The sequence below is a fragment of the Silurus aristotelis genome (assembly GCF_946808225.1).
Source record: "Silurus aristotelis genome assembly, chromosome: 2".
In the NCBI taxonomy this organism is placed as follows: Eukaryota; Metazoa; Chordata; class Actinopteri; order Siluriformes; family Siluridae; genus Silurus; species Silurus aristotelis.
This window is the reverse complement of record NC_139575.1, coordinates 5,972,496-5,998,024: the sequence shown is the minus strand read 5'-3', so window position 1 is coordinate 5,998,024 and position 25,529 is coordinate 5,972,496. Positions and strand designations below refer to the sequence as shown.

General features: G+C 41.2%; 2 protein-coding genes and 1 long non-coding RNA gene across 8 annotated transcripts in view; 1 reads left to right on the top strand and 2 right to left on the bottom strand.

Moving 5' to 3' along the window:
- The window catches only part of nbeal1 (neurobeachin-like 1), a 306,006-nt gene that overhangs the window by 207,130 nt on the left and 73,347 nt on the right, over nucleotides 1-25,529 (bottom strand). The window lies entirely within an intron of this gene.
- rbm26 (RNA binding motif protein 26) lies at nucleotides 5,250-19,763 on the bottom strand. 6 transcript variants are annotated; one of them, XM_083566085.1, is made up of 24 exons: nucleotides 19,326-19,763; nucleotides 16,862-16,980; nucleotides 16,629-16,765; nucleotides 16,458-16,549; nucleotides 16,076-16,329; nucleotides 15,074-15,334; nucleotides 14,631-14,858; nucleotides 14,346-14,546; nucleotides 13,925-14,059; nucleotides 13,640-13,751; nucleotides 13,153-13,324; nucleotides 12,656-12,826; nucleotides 12,399-12,512; nucleotides 12,231-12,308; nucleotides 12,027-12,149; nucleotides 10,984-11,058; nucleotides 10,722-10,889; nucleotides 10,499-10,603; nucleotides 10,137-10,340; nucleotides 9,899-9,985; nucleotides 9,587-9,700; nucleotides 8,194-8,960; nucleotides 6,790-7,966; nucleotides 5,250-6,745 (listed from the first exon to the last, which is right to left on the bottom strand). In XM_083566085.1, the coding sequence occupies exons 1-22, from the start codon at nucleotides 19,382-19,384 to the stop codon at nucleotides 8,871-8,873; spliced, it is 3,099 nt and encodes a 1,032-aa protein (XP_083422211.1). In that variant the 5' UTR covers nucleotides 19,385-19,763; the 3' UTR covers nucleotides 5,250-6,745; nucleotides 6,790-7,966; nucleotides 8,194-8,870. The 6 variants fall into 6 exon arrangements, with proteins under 6 accessions (XP_083422211.1, XP_083422210.1, XP_083422212.1 ...); XM_083566084.1 differs by having other exon boundaries at nucleotides 5,250-7,966; XM_083566086.1 differs by having other exon boundaries at nucleotides 5,250-7,966; nucleotides 12,399-12,509.
- Nucleotides 23,949-25,529, top strand: part of LOC310740845 — a 3,462-nt gene continuing 1,881 nt past the window's right edge. The window contains exons 1-2 of the long non-coding RNA XR_014537771.1: nucleotides 23,949-25,128; nucleotides 25,178-25,529. The exon at nucleotides 25,178-25,529 is cut by the window's right edge and continues 1,881 nt beyond it. This is a non-coding gene — a long non-coding RNA (uncharacterized lncRNA). The remainder of the gene's footprint in view (nucleotides 25,129-25,177) is intronic.

Here is a 25,529-nt window from a genome sequence, read left to right as displayed (position 1 = left end):
GAAAGGAAAAACAGAAAAAAGAATGAGAGGAAGAAAAGCAAGAAAGAAAGAAACATTTAATATTATTATATCAAGAAAATCTAAATTAATAAAAATAAATATAATGAAGGAAATACAGAAAGGGTTACACACAACACACTCCAGTTAACACTTATCACAGGTCATGACCCTAAATGTTATGAGATTTAGGTGTTTAACCCCAGTTAGGTCCCAATCATTCATGTCACATGACCAACTTTAACCAATCAGACTGTCTCTCAATCAAAATACAGATTGAAATACAGTACAGAATGACACTCTCTCTCTCTCTCTCTCTCTCTCTCTCTCCCTCTCTCTCTCTCTCTCTCTCACACACACACACACACACACACACACACACACACACACATACCCACACACACACACACACACACACACATTTTCAGAATGATTAATAAATAACAAAATATTATTCATTTATCATTTTTATAAGTAGTAATTAAAAAGTAACATTAGTTGAGTTTTCATGTGTTTTTTAAACAATTGTATAAGAGAGAGAGAAAGTGAGAGAGGGGGGGAAGAGAGAGAGAGAGAGAGAGAGAGAGAGAGAGAGAGAGAGAGAGAGAGAGAGAGAGAGAGAGAGAGAGAGAGAGAGAGAGAGAGAGAGAGAGAGAAATAAACAGAAATATATTGATAAAGAGACAGAGCGAGAAAGAGGCAGAGAAAGAGTGAGATAACAGTGAGAAGGTAAGGGATAACAGATAAACAGTTAGAGAGAAAAAGAGATAGACAGATAGACAGAAAGTGAGAGAGGGAGAAATAGAAATAGGTGAGATGTTCAGAGAGATAGATGAATAGACAGAGAATGAGAGAGATAGAGAGAGTGAGAGAAACAGATACAGATATAGTGAGAAAGAGTGAGAAAGTGAGTGTGAGATAAAAGATAAACAGAGTTAGAGAGAGAAACAAAGAGACAGAGAGAGAGAGAGAGAGAGAGAGAGAGAGAGAGAGAGAGAGAGAGAGAGAGAGAGAGAGAGAGAGAGAGGTTGTGATCATCTCTTTTGCTATGTGTAGTGTGTATACTGCCTCAGTCAGTGGATTTAAACACTATTATGACTGGAAAACCTAAAATTGTCACACACACACACACACACACACACACACGCCACTCAGGATTTCATTTCAGGATGTTTAACACAGAATAACGAGTGTACACCGAGGTCACACGCTTTCATACATTTGCTGGGGTGACACGCGGCCTTTTCCCATGAGCCTCTCTGATTTATGCAGGTAATTTGGCACGGTCGCTGGGGAAGCTGGGATTTGTGGTTCAGCTGAGGGCATCGGGCCACGTAAAGAAGGGAAGTTCGGGAGCGCAGAGTGAGACGAATGGAGCTGGAGGAGAGACAGAAACGTCCCGCACAATGAGAGCCATTTTTCAGAAAGCTCCTCCGGCCCACCGGTGCCCACACCCACCGTGTCTCTCTCTCTCTCACACACACACACACACACACACACACACACACACACACACCGTGTTATTAAATAAAGGCAGTAAAATAATAAGGAGAGGAGCTGATGTGGAATGAGTCCTCGAGCGCTGATGATGATGAAGAGCCCCAGGTTCGCTCCCACACTGCGCTGACCAAATGCCTTCTGCTGCTGAGGAAGACGTCGCACATAAACACTAAATTAATCATGTTTGTTCACAAGCCAAATCTGCTTATGGAGCCTCATGATCACATGAAATATTTACAGCTTTCTCTACCAGCAGTGTGGACTGGGTGCTCCAGCAGACACACACACACACACACACACACACACACACACACACACACACACACACACAGAGGTTGGAGTTTGTTTTGATGCAACAGAAAGAAGTAAACAGATTTTGTATAAAATGTGGGTGAAAGTGTGTGTGTGAGAGAGAGAGAGAGAGAGAGAGAGAGAGAGAGAGAGAGAGAGAGAGAGAGAGAGAGAGAGAGAGAGAGAGAGAGAGTCAATTAATGAAAGAGAGAGATCAGTGAGGGAAAAGTGACAGAGAGAGAAAATGCTGGGGAGAAAGAGAGAAAGAGAGAGTTGAAGAGAAAAAGAGAAAGCATCGGTGAAAGGAGAGAGAGAGAGTTGGAGAGAAAGCTTTAGCGAGAGGGAGAGTCAGAGAGAGAAAAAGAGAGTAAGATAGAGAAAAAGAGATTCAGAGAGAGAAAAAGAGTCAGAGAGAGAAAGAGAGAGAGTCAGAGAGAGAAAAAGAGTCAGAGAGAGAAAGAGAGAGAGTCAGAGAGAGAAAGAGACTCACAAAGAAAAAAAGACAAACGCAAATTTAAACTCCATTTCGGTCCCCAACAAACTGCCCCACCTACAGGTCACTTTTTTAATTAAAAATACTTATTTGAACTATCCTCTCTTTTCTTTTTTTTTATAAACTATATCGTTTTTATTACATTATTATAGTTATATTATAGTATATAATTATAATAGTTTATTTCTATTTCTGACTTTACACCAAGCCATAATTGGTTCTTCCCCTGAACCAACTGTTACCACAAAGTTGTACAACTGTACAGTAGCATGAAGTTTTCCTTTCGCTTGAACTCCCAGTTCAAAAACACAAAGCAAACTCCATGAAGATCTGCTTTACATGGGTTGGAGTGGAAGTTCTCCAGCTTTCGAGCTCTAAACCCTACTGAACAATCAATGTGAACGCTGACTGAGGCTTTCTTACCTCACCTACATTTCTCCCTGACTTTACACACGTGGCTAAATGATCACAAATCTCCACAAAAATTCTGTTCGGGTGTCCACAAACTTTTGCTCTTACAGTATAGCTGCATTAACGTAAGCAATAAGACGTATTTAGGGATGAATTGAGTTTTTTAGATTTGAACAAAGCAACCTGGCAGTCCAGCACTTCAGCATCACCACGTTGTGTTCCTGGGATTCGAACCCGGGCCTCGCTCAACGTCCGTGAACGGCGTGGCGACGAAAACACCATCAGTTTCCGCACGCAGATCACAACCCGCACGGTCACACATCATTCTCTCTGCTCGTTAAGAGAGCGGCCCATTCGTCTTGCTGACGCAAATGAGAAGGGAAAAGAGTCCTAAACAAACGAGGCGCGCGCCGTAAACGCGTTACCCGACACCCCGCGATACGCGCTAACCTCGTTAGCCAATATTTTCCGAGCTAAACGAGTTAGACGGAAACTCGTCTGACCCCTGCGTGCGAAGCTCACACTGAGCTCTGGTGCCTCACAAATCCATCACCGCATTACGGAGCAGAGCTCCAGCTGGGGCGGGACGGGACCGAGCCTCGCCGGGAAACACGGCAGTGTTTAAAAAACATCATTTAACATCCATCCTTTTTTTCTCGCCCAGCGCTAATCTGGAGGATGCCTGAGCCAGCAACTGCTTGTTAGAACCCCAGGTCGAGGTCGAAGGTCGGGCGAGGAAATGAAGAACGCCCCGCACGGAGCAGCACATACTGCGTGGGCCTAGTGTCCACTTAAAAGGCCCCTCGCTGAGCCAGACGACTTAAATTTGGAACGGAGCCGGCCTTTAGCAGAGACCAAATCGAATTCCTCACAATTATCTGCCTTTAGGTGACAGGCTCCCGGGTGAGAGAGCCACACCGACGCTCTGATTGGGTTATCACTCCTTCTCCTGCGCCATGCAAATGTGACCACGAGGAATTGTAGGAGAGAGAACAACCACCAGTCGGCATACGAAGCATGACAAACAAGCAAGAGGAAAGTTAGTGGAAAGAAAAAGACGGGTCCGGTTGAGCTCTAAAGATCGAATATTTCTCGCACGGGGCTCCTGGCCTGAGACTAGTGAGAGAAATTTAACTCAGGTGGGATGAACCAGTTTTAACATGGGGGCAAACACTTTTACACACAGGTGCACACGTTTCCATCGATAATAAAAACTTTATTTAAAAACTGCGTGTTCACTTGTGTTATCATTTACTGATATTTTAAATAGTTTGATGATCTGAAAACATTAAAGTGTGACACAAAAAATAAGAAATCAGGAAGGGGGCCAACACTTTTGATGCCACTGTAGATGTTTCAGACTGAACTCACATGACGGATGCACAAAAACATTTCGTTTCCTTTTCACGTGCGGTTGATCCACAAGTAAAAGAATCGTACTTTCGGTTGGAGGAGGATTCTACATCGCAATGCGCATAAAAAATCTGAATCGAATTTCTAATCGTGTTCACACAGAAAACAAACTCATTCTTGAGGATCGGTCATATCAGTCTGTTACGTAACGCTGGGGCCCAAAACGTCAATCGCGATTCACCGGTATATTCCAAAAGGTAGTATGAGTAGATAACATGCCATCAAAAATAAGTTTGAGACTCTATTCAGTGCATTAGAGTGTATATTTACTACTACTTTAAATAAATATATATTTAGCATTTTTTTAATGTGGGTCAATCATTTGGGTTTTGAAAAATTAGCTCGCAAGCTGGAAAAGTGTGAACATCCCAGTATTAGCGGAAGGTCACTTTTTATCCTGGATCTGCCCGATCCACCCTGAGGATGTTTCAAACGACCAGCTGAAAAATCCGTGACGTTTCTGAGCAACTCGAGATCTATAAGGATGGTTTGAATATCAAGTCTGCTACAACATCATAGGAAAACAGAGTATATGAGCAGTAAAGCGCTGAACAGTTCACGTCAACGACGACACATGTACTCGAGTCGGAGATACTCGGTGAAATCTTCCTCCAGTAAAAGTGCACAAGTATTCGCCTTCAAACGTGCTCAAGTATCCAGAGTACTGAGATTTATCATGGTTATAATGTTCCTATTCATTATTCTACTGATTATTCGAGCAATCAGCTAAGAAGTGTTTTTTTCTTTATTTAAGAGAAAAATTACCGTATTTTCCGGACTATAAGCCGCTACTTTTTTCCCCACGTTTTGAACCCCGTTTCACAAACTTCAAGCCAAAAAACTGAACCCCATAACATTAGACCAATTAAATTTCCGAACGGAAATGAAAAAAACGCACCTCACCTGTGTTCTGAGCTGCACGGCATCGGGAGAAAAAATATCACCACATAATTTTTAAACGCACGACGATGCCAAAAGATAAACTCCCTAAAGAAATAGTTGTGAAAGGAAGGAGGAAGACAGTGAACAATGACTTTCTTGGTAGGCTACTGTTTAGATACAAGCCGCTGTAGCGCGTTGAGTCTGGGTGAAGGGAGAGCTCACTAACTCCAGTTACAACAGAAATCATATAAGCACAGACAGGTTTACAAAACTCGTGCTTTTTTATTTTTCTTGGCAACAGCATTAAGGGTTAGTCAAAGAAACTTAGAAATGAGCATCAGAAAATAATAAGGACATATTCCTCGGTCTTGCACACACGCAGTGATACTGGAAAAATGCAGTGGCAGGCTATTCCCAAAATACCGCTATGCTCCTAAACGAAGCACAACATATTTCACCCGTAACACCGTGTGTAACGTGTCTTTCGTTAAAGCCTGTGTAAAGTACATTAGTGTAGACACCTGCAGCTCATAGACAGGTGCGGCTTATTTATGTTAAAAATAAAAATATTTGTCAAATTCAGTGGGTGTGGCTTATATATGGGTGCGCTTTATAGTCCTTAAATTACGGTAAATACAAGTCATTTTTTTCCATTATTTTTTTTATCACGTTATTGCTGATTTCGCATATTTATATAAAAAAATATATATTAAAACCCATTTAGTGCACTTAATTCCCATTTTACAACAAAATGCTAATCTAGAAATCATAAAAAAAAATTTGATCTAAAGTTAATGAATAAAATACAGTAAACACACTCTAAGGTGTATTTTTTATGCTTTAGTTCATCATTTTCTTTGGCCTGAATCCAATGGAACCCCGACTTTATTTCTCATAAACATCCACAGATAACCATGTTGTGGGCCTGAAGTTTGAAGCTGTTTGGTGTATGAACGAGGCTTCCTGCTTCTTCCGTCTCTTCCAGAACTGATTGATCGTAGCCAATTTCATTTTTAATGTGTTAAGCTTTCTGGCACTACAGAGGGGGTGACACTGCCCTAAAGAAGTCAGACATACAAGAAATAAACTGTTTCTGCTCCTCTATTATTTCATTCTGCACCATTTTCTGAATAATTGTCCAGAGCGCTCCAGATTCTAGTGGGTGGTGCTCCAGTAAAATGGTCCGTGGGGAAACACAATGCTCTGTGTAGTTAAATGGACTAAACGAAGCATCGAAGCAAATAATCTGCCTTAATTCATTTTGATAATTTTTTAGTTTTCGAATTCAAGAAATCGTTTCAGCCCTATAATTATATATTTATCATCACAAGACTCTTCACTTAATCAACTCGGTTTATGTGAAAAGACTGCGTTACTCTTAACACCGAAATATTAATAGTATGATAACGAGTGAAAAGCTGATTGGTTACTATTACAATATATCAAGAGCCCAAAACCTTTTCAACTACTTCAAAAATGTCAATGGTGTAAATAAGGTCACGTGTTTTGTGGCGATTTTGGGTTTTATCATCATTTATTCCTTTATAAACATTCTGCTTGACGTTGAACTGATGCTGAACTGTATGTTGGTGATCAGCAAATACACCAAGCGCCAATCAAAACCAGTTGAAACTGGAGCGTGCGCTCGATCCTGACTGGTGACTCGCTGCGTGTTTGATCAGTTACGTTTTTATTCTCAAAAAAATAAAAGGAACAACTGATTACACTAAATGTAGTGGAGTAAAAAATTATATTTGACTTTGAAATGTAGTGTAAAACTAAAGTCTCCCAAATTAAAATACTTTAGGAAAAGTACAAATACACACGAGTACAGTAACAATTTTATATTTACTTTCTTACTGTCCACCTCTGGCAACAACACTGTAATGAATGGATATTCAGTGTCATCCAGATGAAGACGGGGTCCTTTTAGAGTCTGGTTCCTCTCAAAGTTTCTTCCTCATAACATCTCTTACTTAGAATCCCTAAACTTACATTCCAACTACATAACCATTTTATGTCTGTAATGTGTAAATGATCGGACAATTGGTGACACCTAGACAAGGATAAGTTCCCTTTTGAGTCTGGTTCCTCTCAAGGTTTCTCTCAAACCATCTCATGTAGTGGCTCTGACTTGTCAGAAACGAATTTACGATATTGAAATGTGTATCAGCGATCTGTTTATTTCTGTAAAGCTGCTCTGGGGCGATGTACAGTGTTAAAGTGCGATACAAAGTCAACCAAAAAGAAGCCTCACAGTCGCCTCTTCGTTCCTCTGACAGCAAATCCAACAGTCATCGTGATCCAGCAAAATCCTAAATCAGTCTGATTCACAGTTATGGCATTAGTAAGGCAGCTTGGTGGGAGGGTGGGATTAGAACTCATGACCTTCTGATGAGAAGTCCAACATCTTTACATTTGGTGGAGGTCCTTATTCCTCATCATCTCTCTAAGGAGTTAAGGCTTAAAGACCCAGCAGTGAGTGTTGGGATTTGAACTCACAACCTTCCAAGCAAATGTTCAACTAATGAACCTCTGAGAAGCACAAGTTTATTCTAACCAAAGCCACTTGAAATCCAAAGCTGTTTACAGTTCAGTGTAGAAGACCAAGTTATAATGTGTGTGTATACAGAATCCAGGAAAGTTCTTTCAGCCTCAGGAGGAAATTAAACACAAGAGCAGCTCAAATGGAAAGTCTTCACAGGGACACTCTCCAATCACGGGCATCTGTGAGGTCATCTATGTAGAAGAGGGTAAACAGCTGCCCTGTGCCACGCAGCTGCTTTCTGACGTGTGATGGAGAAAAAGATCTGATGCAAATCCTTAATCGCAGACTTATGAGTGATGGAACAGAGTAAAGGCACGAGGACATGTGATGCACAATATGGAGCTCCATGAAAGTGGCGATACTGATTGATGGTCGGAGGTTCTTTCATGTCCAGTGATGATCTTTGGTCTAAAAACTAAATCCAGTCCAGACTCCAACCAGTAATGAATCATGAAAAAAGAGAAAAAGACAGAAATAAGTAAATTGAATATAAATCTTTGAATTTGTATGAAAAACTGTTTAAAAAAAAAATTTAATAAACAATATTTATACACAAATTGTTTAGATAAATGAATATGAAAAAAAATCTAAATATACAAAAAATATCTAAATATACATAAAAAAAAATTATAATAATAAAAGACTGCAACATTCTTACCTTTCACCAGTCACACTTTTTTTTTTAGGATTTAGGAAAACAGGAATTTTGCTCTTTTTGTGAGGATTGGGGGGGTGGGGGTCGTTTTGAAATGGTCTTTATGTTTTCAGCCATTTTTTTCTTTTTTTTTTCCTTTTTTTTTTCAAACCAGTGCTGCAGCAGCAGCTTGAGATTCTTTTTTTTGTTGTTCTTTTTTTAGCTGATTTTTTTTCTAGACCATTTCAATTCTTTATTTTTTTTTTTTTACAATTCAGAGTAAGCCAGGAGAAGCAAAGCTGTCATACAAATCATTAAAACTCATACATAAAATATGTACACAAACAAGCTCAGATGGCTACCTGTGCTAAATGAAGACATCCTATCTGTGACCCCGACATGCCCGTAGAAATTAAAAGGTAACCGGATTGCTTTTTTTTTTTTTCCTTTTACAAATTAAACGTGGCTTCACGTGTTACACGAGATTCAACAAAAGAAGTTAACTTGTGATGTTTTTTTGCACTGTGAGAAAGAATGTGTGAACCGTGCCGAGAGAGAGACATCGGCTCATCGTTACTGCTAATACATAAAACGTGAATGGCATTCTCATTAATTAAAAACAACCATTTGCCAAAAACAAAAATGAAATGAAAACAGGAAGTGATGCGAGGCTGGAGGCGGGACTAGGCCGAGAGACATCTTCATCTGCGCCATGAACGTGGCTCGTTGTCGTCTTCTTCCTCGTCGTCGTCCTGCAGCAGCGTGTCGTCTACCAGCGTGTCCTCCTGGAACTGCAGGAAATTGGAAAGGATCAATGTGATCAGGTGATCCACCATCGTCTTTTTTTAATAAAGAACCCAGTTTAGACGTGTACTTTACAAATCACTCATGTCCATGATATTCTTATTCCCTAAAATACTGGTCATGTGACCGTCACATTTTATCTCAACCAAGATGCCTCATGCACACCTTATGATGTCGTGTCTCCTGCCTAATCCACTGCAGTAAGAGTTTGGCTCCATCTACTGGCAATGTTCAAGACCTGTCCTTATTTGATGACATCATCAGTAAGACTCCTAAACCAGATTCTTGTGAACGGATCAAAATAAAGAGAACAACCCAGTAAACATGACTGATTTTCATTCAAGCTTCTAATGAATGATTGGGATCACATGATCTGCTTTATGGAGAACACTGGGGTTTGATTAAAAGGGAAACTAGTCATGTGATTTTTAAACAAACACAGACTTTATACAAACGATACTGTAATTTATGCACGCGACAGTACCTTTTTTCTGCCGAAACGCGACTGAACCCTTTAGCCTGGAAAGTGACACGTGACGCATCACTGAGGTTAATTACTGCGCTAATCTGATCTAACACAGACACTATGGTGTGACTGGAACATAAAGCTCACCTCATCTTCCTCAGGCTCTGCCTCGTCAGGGTCGGTCACGCTGAGCGGGACGGCTGGTTTGTACCAGGAGAGACGCAGCTCCTGATTGTTCAGCCTCACGCCGTGAACTGCCGCCTTCACAGACAGGACAGAAAAGGAAACGTGTGTGTGCGTGAGTATGGATTGGTTGGAAGGACTAGAGGGGGGTGTTAATACGCAGGGTTTCTTTTTTTTTTTTTTATGTTCATATTACTCCTGACTTTATATATTTTCATACTTTTCCAAAATGCATAGAAACTCTGTAAATATATGCTTCTGTGAAAGTGTGTGCACCTGTTCAGCCTCTGCTCGGGTTCTGAAGGTGATGATGGCACTGAGACTGGAGTCCTCCATCTGACAGTCCTCAATCTCCCCAAATTGCTGATAAAAAGAAAGTTGCACATATATGAGTCTTTTGTTGAACCTTTCAGCAAGTCTATGGTCCGAATGATAGAATTCAAGAAGATACTCATCTCTCGTGTGTGTGTGTCTCAGTGTGTGTGTGTGTGTGTGTATGGCTGTTTAGACTCACAGCAAAGTGTGGCAGCAGGTCCACTCGGTCAGCCTCAGAAAAGGCACTGATCTCCAGAGCGCGGGGTCGATGATCCACCACAGCGTGGTTAGGAACCCCTCTCGCTCTCCCTCTAATGCCCCGGCCACGCCCCCTCGCCGTCCCGCGACCCCGGGTATGGGCCCCCCTCCCTCGCCCTGGGGTCAGAATGCCACGCTTAGCCGCCTGGGTAAGGAGAAAAGAGGAAAGAAACACACACACAGAGAGTGAGTGAATGAGAAGCAAAATTTTATGTGTGCAAACAGTGCCACCTAGTGTAAACTTCAGGAATTACAGATTGTGTGCGAGAGATATAGTGTGTGTACGAGATGGAGTGTGTGTACCTCTAGCTGCAGCTGCGTGTATCTGAGTTTGAGCTGAGCAGTGTCTTCTCCAGCTTGCGTTTTTTTGTATAGATCGAGTTCAGTGTCTAATAACTCCTTCTGAGCCTGAAGGAGCACACACACACACACACACACACAAGTAAATACCTACAAGGTTTGTTTCTGAACCTGGTCTGATTAATTAAGGTCTGTGGTGTGTGTGTGTGTGTGTGTACGTACGTACCTGGGCCTTGGTTTTGATGCCACCATGCAGTGTGTGTGCGCTAGAAAGGCTCTTGATCTCCTCCTGCAGTTTGGTGATGCTGTCGGTCAGAGTGTTGAGCGTCTGCATCAGCTGCGCTTTGTCCTCCGCTTTCATCAACTTGTTCTTCTCAAGCTTGGAAATCAGAAGCTGAACATGCGCACACACACAAACACACAATGTTTCTCAAAAATTGAGCAGCAAAAATAATAATAATTCTGGTTGTATTTGTGAAGAAACTCACTTTCTGAGTCTCGATGTGCTTTTCCAGAATCTCCTGCTTCTTCTTCCGGACATCTTGCTGAAGTTTTAGTGCCTCCTACCAGAAGTGTTCAGGCAAGAAACAGTAAACGTTACAGAACGGGGAGTTCCTCGTGGACTCAAGGGTGTGCGATATTGACAAGAAAATTGTGGATATTTTGGATTTGATGGATAACGATAATTAGACGATATTTTGCCGAGTGTGTTATTGTGCTGGTAGCTTATGAACTTCTGTGGACAGCTAACTCCTAAAATTTGTAAATAAATTTTTCTTACCTTTGATGGGCTTTTTTTTTTTTACTTTATAAAACCTTTTTTTCATTTAAATTCTTACAGTCAATCAGAACAATAGAGACATTTTGGTTGTTCCCAAGCAAATCAGTATCAACAAAATTCAACTTTGAGATGTAAAGGAAACAAACATAGAAGCGTCAAATGCTGATATTTGAGATTCGTTTTAAAATGAGAAAATACTTTTTAAACTGCGAGTCAGTGTTAATGAGTGAGTCAAACCGATTGAACCGAATCATTTAAAAGAGTGATTCATTCAGGAACGAAACACCATCATGTTGTTCAAAAACGCAAAACAGTGCTGTGGCCTTGTATGGATTTATTTTTGTATTAAATTGGAGTCAAAACATGTTTAAAACATGAGTCTCTTAATATTAACATACTGATTTTATACAATAAACAAGATCACGTTTGTAATCACACTGATTTTTGGAGAAAAAAACAGCACTTTACACATGATACTGATTAACTGTATAAAATTATATAAATGTTGAACATGTTGAATTTTGTGATCCTTCGAAATGCATTTTAATAGAACCCTAAACCTTAGCTTTGCTTTGTTCGAGTTTTGCGATTTTCTAGATATGTCAAATCACTTATATATATATATACACATACACACACACACACACACACACACACACACACACACACACACACACACACACACACACACACACACACACACACACACACACACACCACTATGTGGACTATTTTCCTTAAACAACTGACCTGCTTCTTCTTTAATGCGTCCTCCACACTGGCCACTGTCCCCGTCACCCCACCCTTCTGCCCTGGCTTGAGTGCGGCCGGGTTATAAAACGTCTTCGTGAGTCCAGTGGAGGTTGAGAAGACCTGTGGAGATGATGAAAGTGTCAGAAATCTCGAAAAAAGCAAACAGTACGCGTGAGGGCATATAACAGAGTGATGACCCACCTTTCCTTCAGCTGCCGCTGCTGGTTTCGAGAAGCCCAGGCGATCCTTGACCGATGATCGAGCCGCACTCTGTGAAGACTACACACACACACACACACACACACACACAGGTGTAAAAATGCTGGACAGAAATTCTCGAATGCTTCAGGTATAACACAACGCTGCGACCTGTGATGGAGGCGTGGCATCCTGCAGAGGCTCGGTGCTGTTCGAGGGCAGGGGGCCGAGACGATCCTTCACCGACTGCTTCAGACTGGTGGCTTCAGGCTGCTGTACGCTCTGCTACAAAACGCAATCTACACTCAAACTTCTCATAACATATACATCCTCCATCACATTCTAACTGCTGCTCAATCACATGACCATGACGTATGTTTGATTCTGTATATCTGACTGCACAGCATATGTAAAATGTGTGTGTATACCATGTTGAGCGGGGTGTGTGTTTGTGTGCCGGGCGGCCCGTCATCTCGGTGCCAGTGCATTTTGATGAATCGGTTGTTAAGGACGGCCTCGGTGCTCTGTATAGCGCGCTTCGCTTCCTCCGGAGACTCGAACTGGATCAGGGCACTTTCGGGGTCATTTTTATATGCCACCTACACACACAAACACACACACACAATGAATAACTGATTCCACACACATTTGAAAATGTCATTATTTTCATTATATTACTTATGAATTACTAAATCAACTTGACAACAATGAATCTGTAACTAAGAAAACATAAGTTTTCTTATGCTAAATTGTAATTTTTATTTTTTTATTGACATTTAATTAAAAAAAAAATAATGCAGGGCCTTAGACGATCCCAAAACACATCACCTCAAACCACAAATCGAACCTGATGCATTGCGTAGACACTTTACACACTGCATAAACCTAATTATTGTAGAAAATTAAATATCGAGATGCAGCTCACCTGCAGGTTAACGATTTTCCCGAATTTGCTGAAGTGCTCGTTAAGTTTGCTGATGTTGTTCAGCTCAGGTGGGATCTGACGGATGGCCAGCTTAGTGTTAGGCAGAGGAAGCGGCAGTGAAAGCGGCAGTTTCTTATAGTATCCGTGATGGTTGGGCTTGTTGAAGTTTGGCCTGTGGAGCAAAAAAAAAAGCAAGTCAGTATATCCATTTTTTTTTTTTTTTATTATCTTCAAATTAAATTAAAACAGTTAAAAAGGCGAATATATTTACGTCACATTTACATCATTTGACAGACACTCATTCAGAGTGACACAACAGACAGCTAAGTGCTAAGAGCCTTGTTTAAGGGCCCAGCGATGGTTGTGCTGAGGTTTGAAATCATGACCTTCCGATCCGAGGTCCAATGCGTTAACCGCTGAGCTACCACCTCGCGACCGCTGAGCTACCACCTCCCCACCGCTAGATAAAAATCTTGTTACTACTTACTTATCAAACCAAGGTTTTTTAGCTGGAAGGCCCCCATCATGGTGGCCCGGCCCTCTCTTCCTGAAGTCAGACTCCAAAACGATCCGAGCAGCATTGCTGTTCAGCATTTTATCTGCGGAGATCACGTTGTGATATGTTAAACCACGAGAACATTCTGGAAGTCTGAACATTTAAACACTGATATATTGTGGTTTAGAGGAGCAAATCATTTATTAGCTGGATTGCCTTTATTATTAGAGCAAAAGGGTCCTCACTCATAACAGTAATATCTGTACAGGACATTACCTCGCGGAGGACGATCCACTTCTCCCATAGTGAGGCCAATGAGGTTCGGTCTCTGCACGTTGACTCGGGGTCTATACGGCGGGCGAGAGTTCAGACTCGGAGCTTCAGGGTTATAGACGTCCGGTTCAAATGAATCTACATAGAACAAAATACAGGACGCTTAGAAGATGACTGTCCTTCCTGGTTTCTCTGTGTATCTTCTAATTGTGTATACAGACACTTTTTTCCCCCAAATTCTTTTTTTATTCTTCATTTTATATTTTATAAAAACGAATAGGTCAATAGTATGTAAACACAAATAGTTTGTAATACTCGGTGTAATACCCCCCCCACACACACACACACACACACCCTCCCCGTACTAAACCAGACCTAAAAATCACTTAAATTAAAATGCGTAGAAACCCTGTATAGAACTTACTTCCAAATGCGCCGATGTTATAATGTTTACCCGGTGTAAAGAGGGGCGGTGGTGGCTGTGACAGTGGGGGTCGGAGTCCTGAAGTGACCAGGTGCAGTGGAGGCTGAGGGAGCAGGGGGCGAGACGTAGAGACGATGGAGGGGACAGAGTTGTTCATGGAGTTGGGAGGAGCATCCAGAGTTGGGAGAGGTGGAGGAGGACCTGAACACCACACACACATTTTATTGAGGCTCCTCAGTGTTTAGGAATGAACATCTTTACATGCACTAGTGTAGAAAACGTTACCTGTGACAGGTGGGAGGCTTCCCGGAGCCACGGGGGGCCGGAGGTTAACCGGTGGAGGTGGGAGTAGAGCGGGAGGTGGCGGCAGACCCGGAGGGGGCGGACCATCCCCGACAGGAAGCGGCACAGGTGGGAAGGGGAGGATGCTGGGAAGGTTGACGTCTTCCACCACCACCGGATCGCTGCCGTGGTCGAATGGACACATATCACCCCGCATACAGAACCCTTTCTCTGTGATGAAGCAAAAAAATGTTTAAATTTAACTTTGCATGTAATTAATTATTCATTAGGGTAAGCTATTTATAGTTATTTATGATAGGGGAAGTGTGTCTATATAAATACTTTGGGCCAACTGAACGTGTCCAGTAAAACAGTTTATCCGACACTGTGTATATAACTGAGACGACTGTTAATACGACTGATCTCCCAAACCTGTGCTTCCTTACCGTCATAATCACGACACCGTTTGCGTGAAGGGGGTGGAGCCGCTCTACCATATGGAACTTGGTCTTGGTGAAAATCAGACCAGCTCTCTGTGGTGCTGTTGCCATGGTGAGTGGGAGCAATGACTGTGATGGTGCTGCTGAGAGCAGGTACGGGAAAATGGGAGGAGCTTGGAGCAGAGGCAAGGGGTGGGGGTGCGAAGGCCTCGGTGGCTCCACCCTCCGGGCGCTCGTGGTCATACTTTGGTTTTCCAGGCTCCCGCTCTGTGGAACCACAAAAAAGATGAAGAATTTAAAACTAAATGAAAATGAATAAATGTCCTGCCTTATGAATCTAAAGTTCTCTAAAATCCAATCTAGAGTTCAAAAGAAAGAGGCATGTTTTAGTGAGTCTAAAAGGGGCATGATCTCTGCTTCAGTGTGTTCTAATTAAGGAGGTGTGGCCTCTGCTTTAGTGTGTTTTAATTAAGGAGGGGTGACCTCTGCTTCAGTCTGTTCTAATTAAGGAGACGTGGCCTCTGCTTCAGTCTGTTCTAATTAAGGAGGCGTGGCCTCTGCTTCAGTGTGTTCTAATTAAGGAGGCGTGGCCTCTGCTTCAGTGTGTTCTAATTAAGGAGGCGTGGCCTCTGCTTCAGTGTGTTCTAATTAAGGAGGCGTGGCCTCTGCTTCAGTGTGTTCTAATTAAGGAGGCGTGGCCTCTGCTTCAGTGTGTTCTAATTAAGGAGGCATAGCTTCTGCTTCAGTCTGTTCTAATTAAGGAGGCATGGCTTCTGCTTCAGTGTGTTCTAATTAAGGAGGCGTGGCCTCTGCTTTAGTGTGTTCTAATGAAGGAGGCGTGGCCTCTGCTTCAGTGTGTTAAAAATAAAAGAGCTGTTTTTATTGTTCTTAGCAAAAAGAGGTGTTTCTGTTTTAGTCTGTTTTGATGAAAGTATTTATGAATAAAATAATCAGACAGTGTGTTCTTAGTGTGTGTGTGTATGTGTGTATGTGTGTGCGTGCACCAACCTCGACTCCGAGACCTGGATCGGCTGCGCGTCCTGCTGCGTTCCCGATCCCTCTCGCGATCTCTGTCTCGGTCTCTTTCGCGATCTCGTTCCCGGTCCCGCACTCTGTCTTTGCTCCAGCTGCGACTCCGGCTTCGGCTGTAGCTCCGCCCTCTGCGCCGGTTGTAGCGCTCTCGATACGAGTCGCGTCTGAGTGGAGGACGATCGTACTCCCGCTTTCTAGTCCGATCGTCTTTCTTACGTTCATCAATCCTCCTGTAAAACGCGATCAACCAGCAGGAGCATTTTACAGTCAATAAAGTTATAAACTGATTTAAATTTAAACCTGTACACGTGTGTGTGTGTGTGTGTGTGTGTGTGTGTGTGTGTGTGTGTGTGTATACCTGCTGTCTCGGCTGTAACGTGACCCGGGCTGGGGACTGTGGTTCACTCTCCTGGAGAACTTCTTCTCTCGTTCATCATCCCGACCCGGCTGCTACAAAAACAGGAAGTAATTCAAACACACATGCAAATATACACACAGACACACACGTGTATATACACACAACTCTCACCTCGTCTTTCTTCAGCTCGTCTTTCTCGGCGCGTGCATGACTCTCCGACCTGTCTGTGGAGCTCATCGTCTCAACCTGAGGTAGGTAGCTCTTTGTGTTCACAGCTTCAAAAAGTTTATCCACGAATGTCTGAGTCTCTGCACGGACACACAAGACTCGTGAGCGTAACGCAAACACACGTTTTTTTGTTTTTTTTGTTATTTTTTTTACAGAAAACTGGAAATGATTCTCACCCTTCTGGAGAAATACATCCAACTGGTCTATGCATAGTGCTCTCAGCTCCTTCTCCGACTTGTCCTTCTTCACCAAAGCCACCACATATTTAGCGAGCGCAGACGGATCGGCGTCACATCTGCACAACGCAGCCGGACATACACAAAGACAAAACAATATAGAAAAGATGGTATACACATGTTTTTAAAGATCTGTGAATTTGCTGTTATTCACACCTGTTTCGTGTGGTGAACACATTTAAACCTATAGGATTCTGTTGTTCAATAATAAAATAACATTCACAATATATTATTTTAATGTACTGTAATAAAACTTTCTTTCGGCTTCTCCCATTAGGGGTCGCCACAGCGGATCCTCCGCACGTTTTGATTTGGCACATGTTTTACGCTGGATGCCCTTCCTAACGCAACCCTCCCCAATTTATCCGGGCTTGGGACCGGCACTGAGAGTGGCTGGGGATGGTTCCCTGACCGGGAATCGAACCCGGGTCGCAGCGGTGGGAGCGCTGCATCTTAACCACTAGACCACCAGGGGACCTATTTTTTTTTTAATGTACTGTAATAAATAGCTCTAATTATAATATTGTTATAGATTAGATTTAATAATAAATTAAGTGTAATATAGTCCATGTCTTCCAGGCCTGCAAAACCCTCTACAGTTTACACTGCAACCTGTCCCGCCACGCACTGCAACCTGTCCCGCCACGCACTGCAACCTGTCCCGCCACGCACTGCAACCTGTCCCGCCACGCACTGCAACCTGTCCCGCCACGCACTGCAACCTGTCCCGCCACGCACTGCAACCTGTCCCGCCACGCACTGCAACCTGTCCCGCCACGCACTGCAACCTGTCCCGCCACGCACTGCAACCTGTCCCGCCACGCACTGCAACCTGTCCCGCCACGCACTGCAACCTGTCCCGCCACGCACTGCAACCTGTCCCGCCACGCACTGCAACCTGTCCCGCCACGCACTGCAACCTGTCCCGCCACGCACTGCAACCTGTCCCGCCACACACTGCAACCTGTCCCGCCACACACTGCAACCTGTCCCGCCACACACTGCAACCTGTCCCGCCACACACTGCAACCTGTCCTGCCACACACTGCAACCTGTCCTGCCACACACTGCAACCTGCCAAGAGAAAAGTTTATTCTGAAAACCGATGGGATTCTGAGTAGATGTTTACTGACACTGCTGGTAAACACGTGTGTCTTATTAGTGGAGAGAATGTGGCTGTAATTAAGGAATTGAATCTAAGACCCACTACGAGACTAAACATCAGGAGAAGCTGAAAAACCTGAATGCAGCGCAGAAGATACAGAAAGAAGAAGAGTTAAAGAAGAATGACATTTCAGCAGACGTTTTTCACCACAGCAAAAAGTGAAGCTGGTGTGAAAACAGAGGAGAAATCAGAGTCACATCAGCCAGTTATTTAATTAATAACTATTAATTAATAGTTTAATTAATCATTATAATTTATAACATAATTGAATGTAAATTGAGCAAAGTTGTTATTTCAGAAATGTGTATCAAACTGGTAGCTCTTCACATTAGTCAATATTAAAGAGGTAGCTATCGGTGTCAAAAAAGGTGGGTGACCCCTGATCTACAGCATACACCACACACCATACACCATACACTTTAAACCCTACACCGTACACCCTACAGCATACAGCATACACCACACACTATACACCCTACAGCATACACCGTACACCCTACAGCATACACCACACACCGTACACCATACAGCACAGAGCATACACAAGACACCCTACAGCGTACATCCCACACCCTACAGTATACACCGTACACCCTGCAGCATACACCCTACAGCATACATCACACATCCTACAGCATACACTGTAAACCCTATACGGTACACCATACACCACACACCCTACAGCATACACCATGCACCGTACACCCCACAGCATACAATGTAAACCCTACACCGTACACCCTACACCACAGAGCATACACCATACACCCTACAGTATACACTGTACACCCTACAGTGTGTTATCTGCCAAACATATCGGCATCATATATCGGCATAAATTATCGTCATCGGCCAGAGAGAAACCCATATCGGTCTTCCTCTAGTGTGTGTGTATAATATATATATATATATATAAAATACACACCACTTGTTTACAAATCTTTATTTTAATAAAATACTTCAATTATATTTAACTGCAACAATTTTAAATAATGACACTAAGAAACCTGTTTAAATATTAATTAATTTGAATAAGTATATTCTCTGGATTCACGCATCTTAATTAATCTCTGCTGAAGATTAAATGTCATTTATTTCTTGCACCGAATCTATAAAATAAAATAAAAACATTTAAATCTCAGTTATTGGGATGCAGCAAAACGATGCTAACTGGCTAACACGCTACACTGAGGAAGAGCAGCATCTATGCTAAGCTAACATGCTAACTCATGCACTTACATTGGTTCGAGAGTTTTGGTGAGCCACGTCTTCAAGGCATCGAGGTTTTCAATAATCATTTCTCCAAAAGAAAAATAAGAAATAAAGCAAAAATTAACAAAAAAATATATGTGCTGAAGGTGGAAAAAAAAAAAGTGCTAAGCTAATAACACACAACAGGCCTAGGTATGCTAACGCTAACGGCTCCCACAAGCCACACTACGCGCAGTTCGGATTGGTGGCTGCGAACATGTTACTGTGAACAACGGGGCAAAAAGAACTGAGTGGGGTATTTGCGGTTTATATTTGCCCTTCTTGTAGAATGAGAGATGATACTTCTTTTCTAGGAAACGTCTTTAAAAAAAAATCCCTGACACTTTTCTCGATTTTTCCTCTCTCCCCCCAAAAGTCTCTACGAATGGTGGCTGTTTACTCGCGTGACGAAATATCGCGAGAACGAGCTCTGCCCGTGATTTAGCGTTAGAAGTTATCGCGAGAACACAAGGCAACCAAGAATGGCCGCTAGAGGGCGATGAGTGGCAGGTCATTCATTAGTTCATTAATTAATTTATTCATTAATTTATTAATTCATTTATTCATTAATTTATTAATTCAAGATTCCAAATGTTTATTTGTCACAAACACAGTTATAGGCAGAATAGAACTATGCAACTTGCAGTAAAATGTCAACTCGATCGGTCGCTCCGAAATTGTGCGTGAGGTGAGAAAATTAAAGAAAACAAGAAAATGTAGGAGAAATTATATTATATATTGATAAAGTGGTATAAAAAAAAAAAAGAGCAAAATATGTTTAGATTTAGACGGTGCCGTCTTGGATCTCTTTATCCATTCATTCATTTATTAATTAATTTATTCATTCATTCATTCAACTATTTATTTATTTAATAATTCCTTCATTCATATAATCATTCACAGACAGATTTACTGTCGTGTCCAAGATTTGGATGTTGACTCACCTTATATGTGAAAGTGTCTTTTCATGGATTTGGACATATAGTCCTAGATGTGTCTTGTCTTAAATGTGTTCTCTTGGATTTAGATTTGTTGTGTCTCGGATTTGGATATGTCTTATTTTGAATATGTCTTTTGTCTTTTATTTGGATGCGTCTTATATTTATCATGTTTCAGATTTAGTTATGTTGTCTTACATTTGGATTTGTTCTGTCTTGGATTTGGGTGTGTCTTGTATTACATTTGGTCAGAAGTGGACAGTAAAGAAGTAAATGTCATTTTCTTACTGTACTTAAGTTAAGTTTTGTGTGAAACACTTTACTGAAGTATTTCAGTTTGGGGAGACTTTTACTTTACCTTCACTTCATTTCAAAGTCAAATATCTCATTTTTTTCTCAACAAATTTTTTTGAAATCAGTCGTTCCTTTTTGTTTATGAGGATTAAAAACATAACTGGTCAAACACACAGCAAGTCACCAATCAGTGTCAACATGTGAGAAAAAAAAAATGCTTATTTGCACGATCAGGTCAATTCTCATGTCACAGTGAATGAAGCTGGTCAGGACTCGGAGTCTGCACCCACCACCCAGAGAAGTTCCCTCACTCATTTCACAGAAATGAGAAATGAGGGTTGGGTGACGTCACGTCATTAAGAAGAACTGCATCCTAGACAAAATTATGGAGGACAAAAAAGGTCAAAACACTCAAGAGCCCAATTCAGTAAAAGAGAGAAGTATAGAGAAAACGTGTAAACGATAAAGATGTGTATGCAGCTCCATCACTCATCTCGTTATGAGGATAGTAAAGACTAATGCATTTAATTAAATATAATTCATAACTGAACAGTAGTGTGAAAAAGTGTTGATCCAAAACACACTACCAAGTGTGCCTAGTCAAAATCCCGACCTGAATCCTTTTGAGATGCTGTGGCATGACCTTAAAAAGGCAGTTCATGCTGGAAAACCTTCCAATTCTGCTTAGTTGAGTCGAGCAAAATTCCTCCACAGCACAGTAACAGACTCATTGCAGGTTATGACAAACGCTTGATTGCAGTTGTTGCTGCTAAGGGTGGCACAACTAGTTATTAGGTTTAGGGGGCAAACACTTTTTCACACAGGGCTATGTAGGTTTGGATTTTGTTTCCCCTCGATAATAAAAACCTTCATTTAAAACCTGCATGTTGTGTTCACTTGTGTTCTCTTTTACTAATATTCAAATTAGTTTGATGATCTGAAACATTAAAGTGTCACAAACATAAAAAAAAAAAAAGAAGAAACCAGGAAAGGGGGCCAACACTTTTTTACACTAATATATATCCTATGTCATTCTGTGTTTCCTGTTATGCTTTAACACATAAAAAAACATTTCTTTTTGCTGCATTACATTATAAATGATAGTATGTAGTTTATAATCATGTGTGCAGCAACAAAACAATTACAAATGAACTACTGTAGTTGGATTGGAGTTAAACAGCACTTAGTGATTTGGTTCCCTGTAATGGAGGTGACGTCATAAAGGTCAAGTCAAGTCAAGTTTATTTCTATAGCGCTTTTCACAACAGACATTGTCTCAAAGCAGTTTTACAAAAATCAGTGAAGGTGAATGGTGTGCATTTATCCCTGATGAGCAGCCGTGGCGACTGTGGCAAGGAAAAACTCCCTTAGATGTAATGAGGAAGAAACCTTGAGAGGAACCAGACTCAAAAGGGGAACCCATCCTCATTTGGGTGACATCAAGAGTTTGATCATAAATCTTTCAACAATACAGAACACTGGAGAGTGAGAACTAACATGAGTACTGGAGTATAAGATTATAAGTAATGTTCTTTCTACAGTCTTATACAGTCTAAAACTAGGAGTTACTGAGCTCAACTTGAAAGGTTTTCTGTGATTGTGCTGAAGTTCAGTAAGGGAGAATCTCCAGTGCAGTTTAAAAGACTAATATATTAAAATACATATAAGGATATAGATGTTTGTATCTCATGGCTACAATTAGCCAAGGAGTTGTTTTGGTTCTGAGAGGTTGAAAATTGTGCACAATGACGTGTATTTAATTGTGCTATAAATGCATGTAGGTCCAGTGACGGTAACTGAAGCAGCTGAAACTAATCAGTGGGGTCACGGCGTGGGTCAACCAGAGCGTCTTGAATCGAGAAACGCCATTGGCGCTTGGTGTATCTACTGATCACCAACATACAGTTCAGCATTAGTTCAACAGAACATTTAGAGAGGAATAAACGATGAAGAAACTCCAGACTCGAATTCGCCACAACACACGTGACCTCATTTGTGCATTTTTTAAAGTAGTTAAAAACAAGGTTTTTGGGTTCATAATAATTTTAATAGAAATGAATCAGTGTTTGAGTCATTAATATGATTCTATTAATAGATCAGTGTGCTGAGAGTCACATTCGAGTCTTTTCACATAAACTGAGGTGATTAAGTAAAGAGTCTTGTGATAAAAATGATATGAACATTACAGTTGTAATGAATTATAGTACTTTGGATACTTAAGTACATTTGAAGGCAATAACCTTTGTACTTTTACTCAAGTGAAAGAGACACTTTTAGTTTTACTGGAGTCACATTTGACCTACTTTTACTCAACTACCTGCTTCATGTACTTCGTCCCCCACTGCATTTGGATATGAATTGTCTTGTCCTGGATCATTATATATATATATATATATATACCGTAATCTCCGGACTATAAAGCGCACCCATATATAAGCACTGAATTTGACAAAGATTTTTATTTTGAAACTGAAACTACAGCGGCTTATAGAGTTACACTGAAACTAATGAACTTTACACAGGCTTTAACGAAAGACAGTGACTGTTACACGGTGTAAGGGGTGAAATATGTTGTGGCTCCTTTAAGAGCAGAGCGGCATTTTGCAAATAGCCTCCGGTTTTCCGCTATTACTGCATGTGTGCAAGACCGAGGAATATGTCCTTATTTTCTGATGCTCATGTCTAAGTTTCTTTGACTAACCCGTAACGCTGTTGCCAAGAAAAATAAAAAAGCACGAGTTTTGGAAACCTGTCTGTGCTTATATGATTTCTGTTGTAATTGGAGTTAGCGAGCTCTCCCTTCACCCAGACTCAACGCGCTACAGCGGCTTGTATCTAAACAGTAGCCTACCAAGAAAGTCATTGTTCACTGTCTTCCTCCTTCCTTTCACAACTATTTCTTTAGGGAGTTTATCTTTTGCCATCGTCGTGCGTAAAAAAGTTTTTTCTCCCGATGCCGTGCAGCTCAGAACACAGGTGAGGTGCGTTTTTTCGTTTCTGTTCGGAAATTTGATTGGTCTAATGTATGGGGTTCAGTTTTTTGGCTTGAAATTTGTGAAACCGGGAAAAACCCAGGAAAAATTCAAAAATAAGCCTCTTCGTTGTTTAAGCCGCGGGGTTCAAAACGTGGGAAAAAAGTATCGGCTTATAGTCCGAAAAATACGGTATATTAAACACAGAAAAGAATGAATCTGAGTGTTTGTGATTGTGTAGTTCTACTTAAAGGGATTCTTCAGCTGCTGGAAGAAAAAAAAAAAGTGGCGACAATATAAACCGGCGTTTCAGACCCCAAGACACACACACACACACACACACACACACACACACACACACACACACACACACACACACACACACACACACACACACACACTTATATGACGTGAACTTTTTGACACAACTTTAATAATCATTTATCCGAACGTGTATACAAAGCTTTTTTTTTTTTTTTTTTTTTTTATCTGTACAGATCAGCGAGACTTTCATTTCAAAACACGTCTCTCGACCGTTCGTACCTGGAAAGTGCAAAAAAATAAATGACGATACAGACGACAAACAATCCGATCAAATAAAATACAAATCATGCTGTACATACAGTATATATAAATAAGCACAGATATACACACACACATCCATTGGTGACTGTTAAATCACAGGTCTGATAGTTTTATTACTTTTTTTTTTAATTTTGTAATTTTTTTTTTACTGGAAGGAATGTGGCTGGAGGTGAAAGGTCACGAGCGGGACATGGCTCTGAATCACGAGAGGAAGTCTGGCAATCAAAAAAAAAAAAAAGGCACTCGATTTTCAGAACAGGGACGAAATCGTCAGGAAAAAGAAAAGCTAATAAACAACAACAACAACATTTTTAACAACATCTAAACGTGTAAGAAGAGGAAGAAAACATTCACCAGGTTCAAAACAAAACAAAACAAAAGAGGTGCCATCAAAAGTTGCTTATGATGACTGGTCTTATAGGGTTTATTAGCTTTATCTCCATTTTGCAGCTCGAATACAGGAATGGGAAGCACTTCAACTGAACACACACACACACACACACACACACACACACACACACACACACACACACACACACACACACACACACACACACACACGGGCCACGTCCCAAACGCTAAAGCTCTGCTCCGGTTCCTGTGAAGCCCAAACTGAGATTCTTTATTTATCGCCTCTAATAATGTACAAAAAAACCCCGAATCAATCATCATGTGATGTAATGAATCGGATCCTACGACTTGATTTATGAACAAACCCTACGTCACTATTCGTAGCTGTTTATTTCGACATGTAACGTCCATTACGACGTCACTGATCTGCTGTTACTGAGAATCCGAAACGTGCACAAACTCCAGAAAAGCGCCGACACTGAAGACTCCTTCCACAGATGTAATCAGGAGGTAAAAAAACCTCACTCCATCCAAGAGTCCACTTTTCCCAAAACCATTCGTTCTTCATCTTAGACGATGTCATGCATCTGTCTCACGAGTCCCTTTGAACGAGTGGTTACTATAGCAACCAGGACGCGTTCGTATCCTTCTGTTACAGGTTACAAGCGGAAAGACTTTCAGAGCCGCGCTGAGATTCGAGAGCTGTGTGCGGTGGGATAATGTGGTAGAGAGAAAAGAAAGGAAACAAAGTAAAAGGAAAGAAAAGGAAAGAAAATGAAAGGAAAATAAAGCAAATAAAAAGAAAACAAAATGAAAGGAAAGTAAATGAAAAGGAAACAAAGTGAAGGAAAAGAAAACAAAATAAAAGGAAAGGAAACAAATTGAGCGGAAAAGAAAAAAGTAAACAAAATGAAAGGAAAGAAAACAAAGGAAACAAAACGAAAGTAAAGTAAAAGGGAACAAAAGAAAAAGTGAAAGGAAAGGAAACAAAATGAAAGGAAACAAAGTGAAGGAAAAGAGAACAAAATTAAGGGAAAAGACATACAAACATA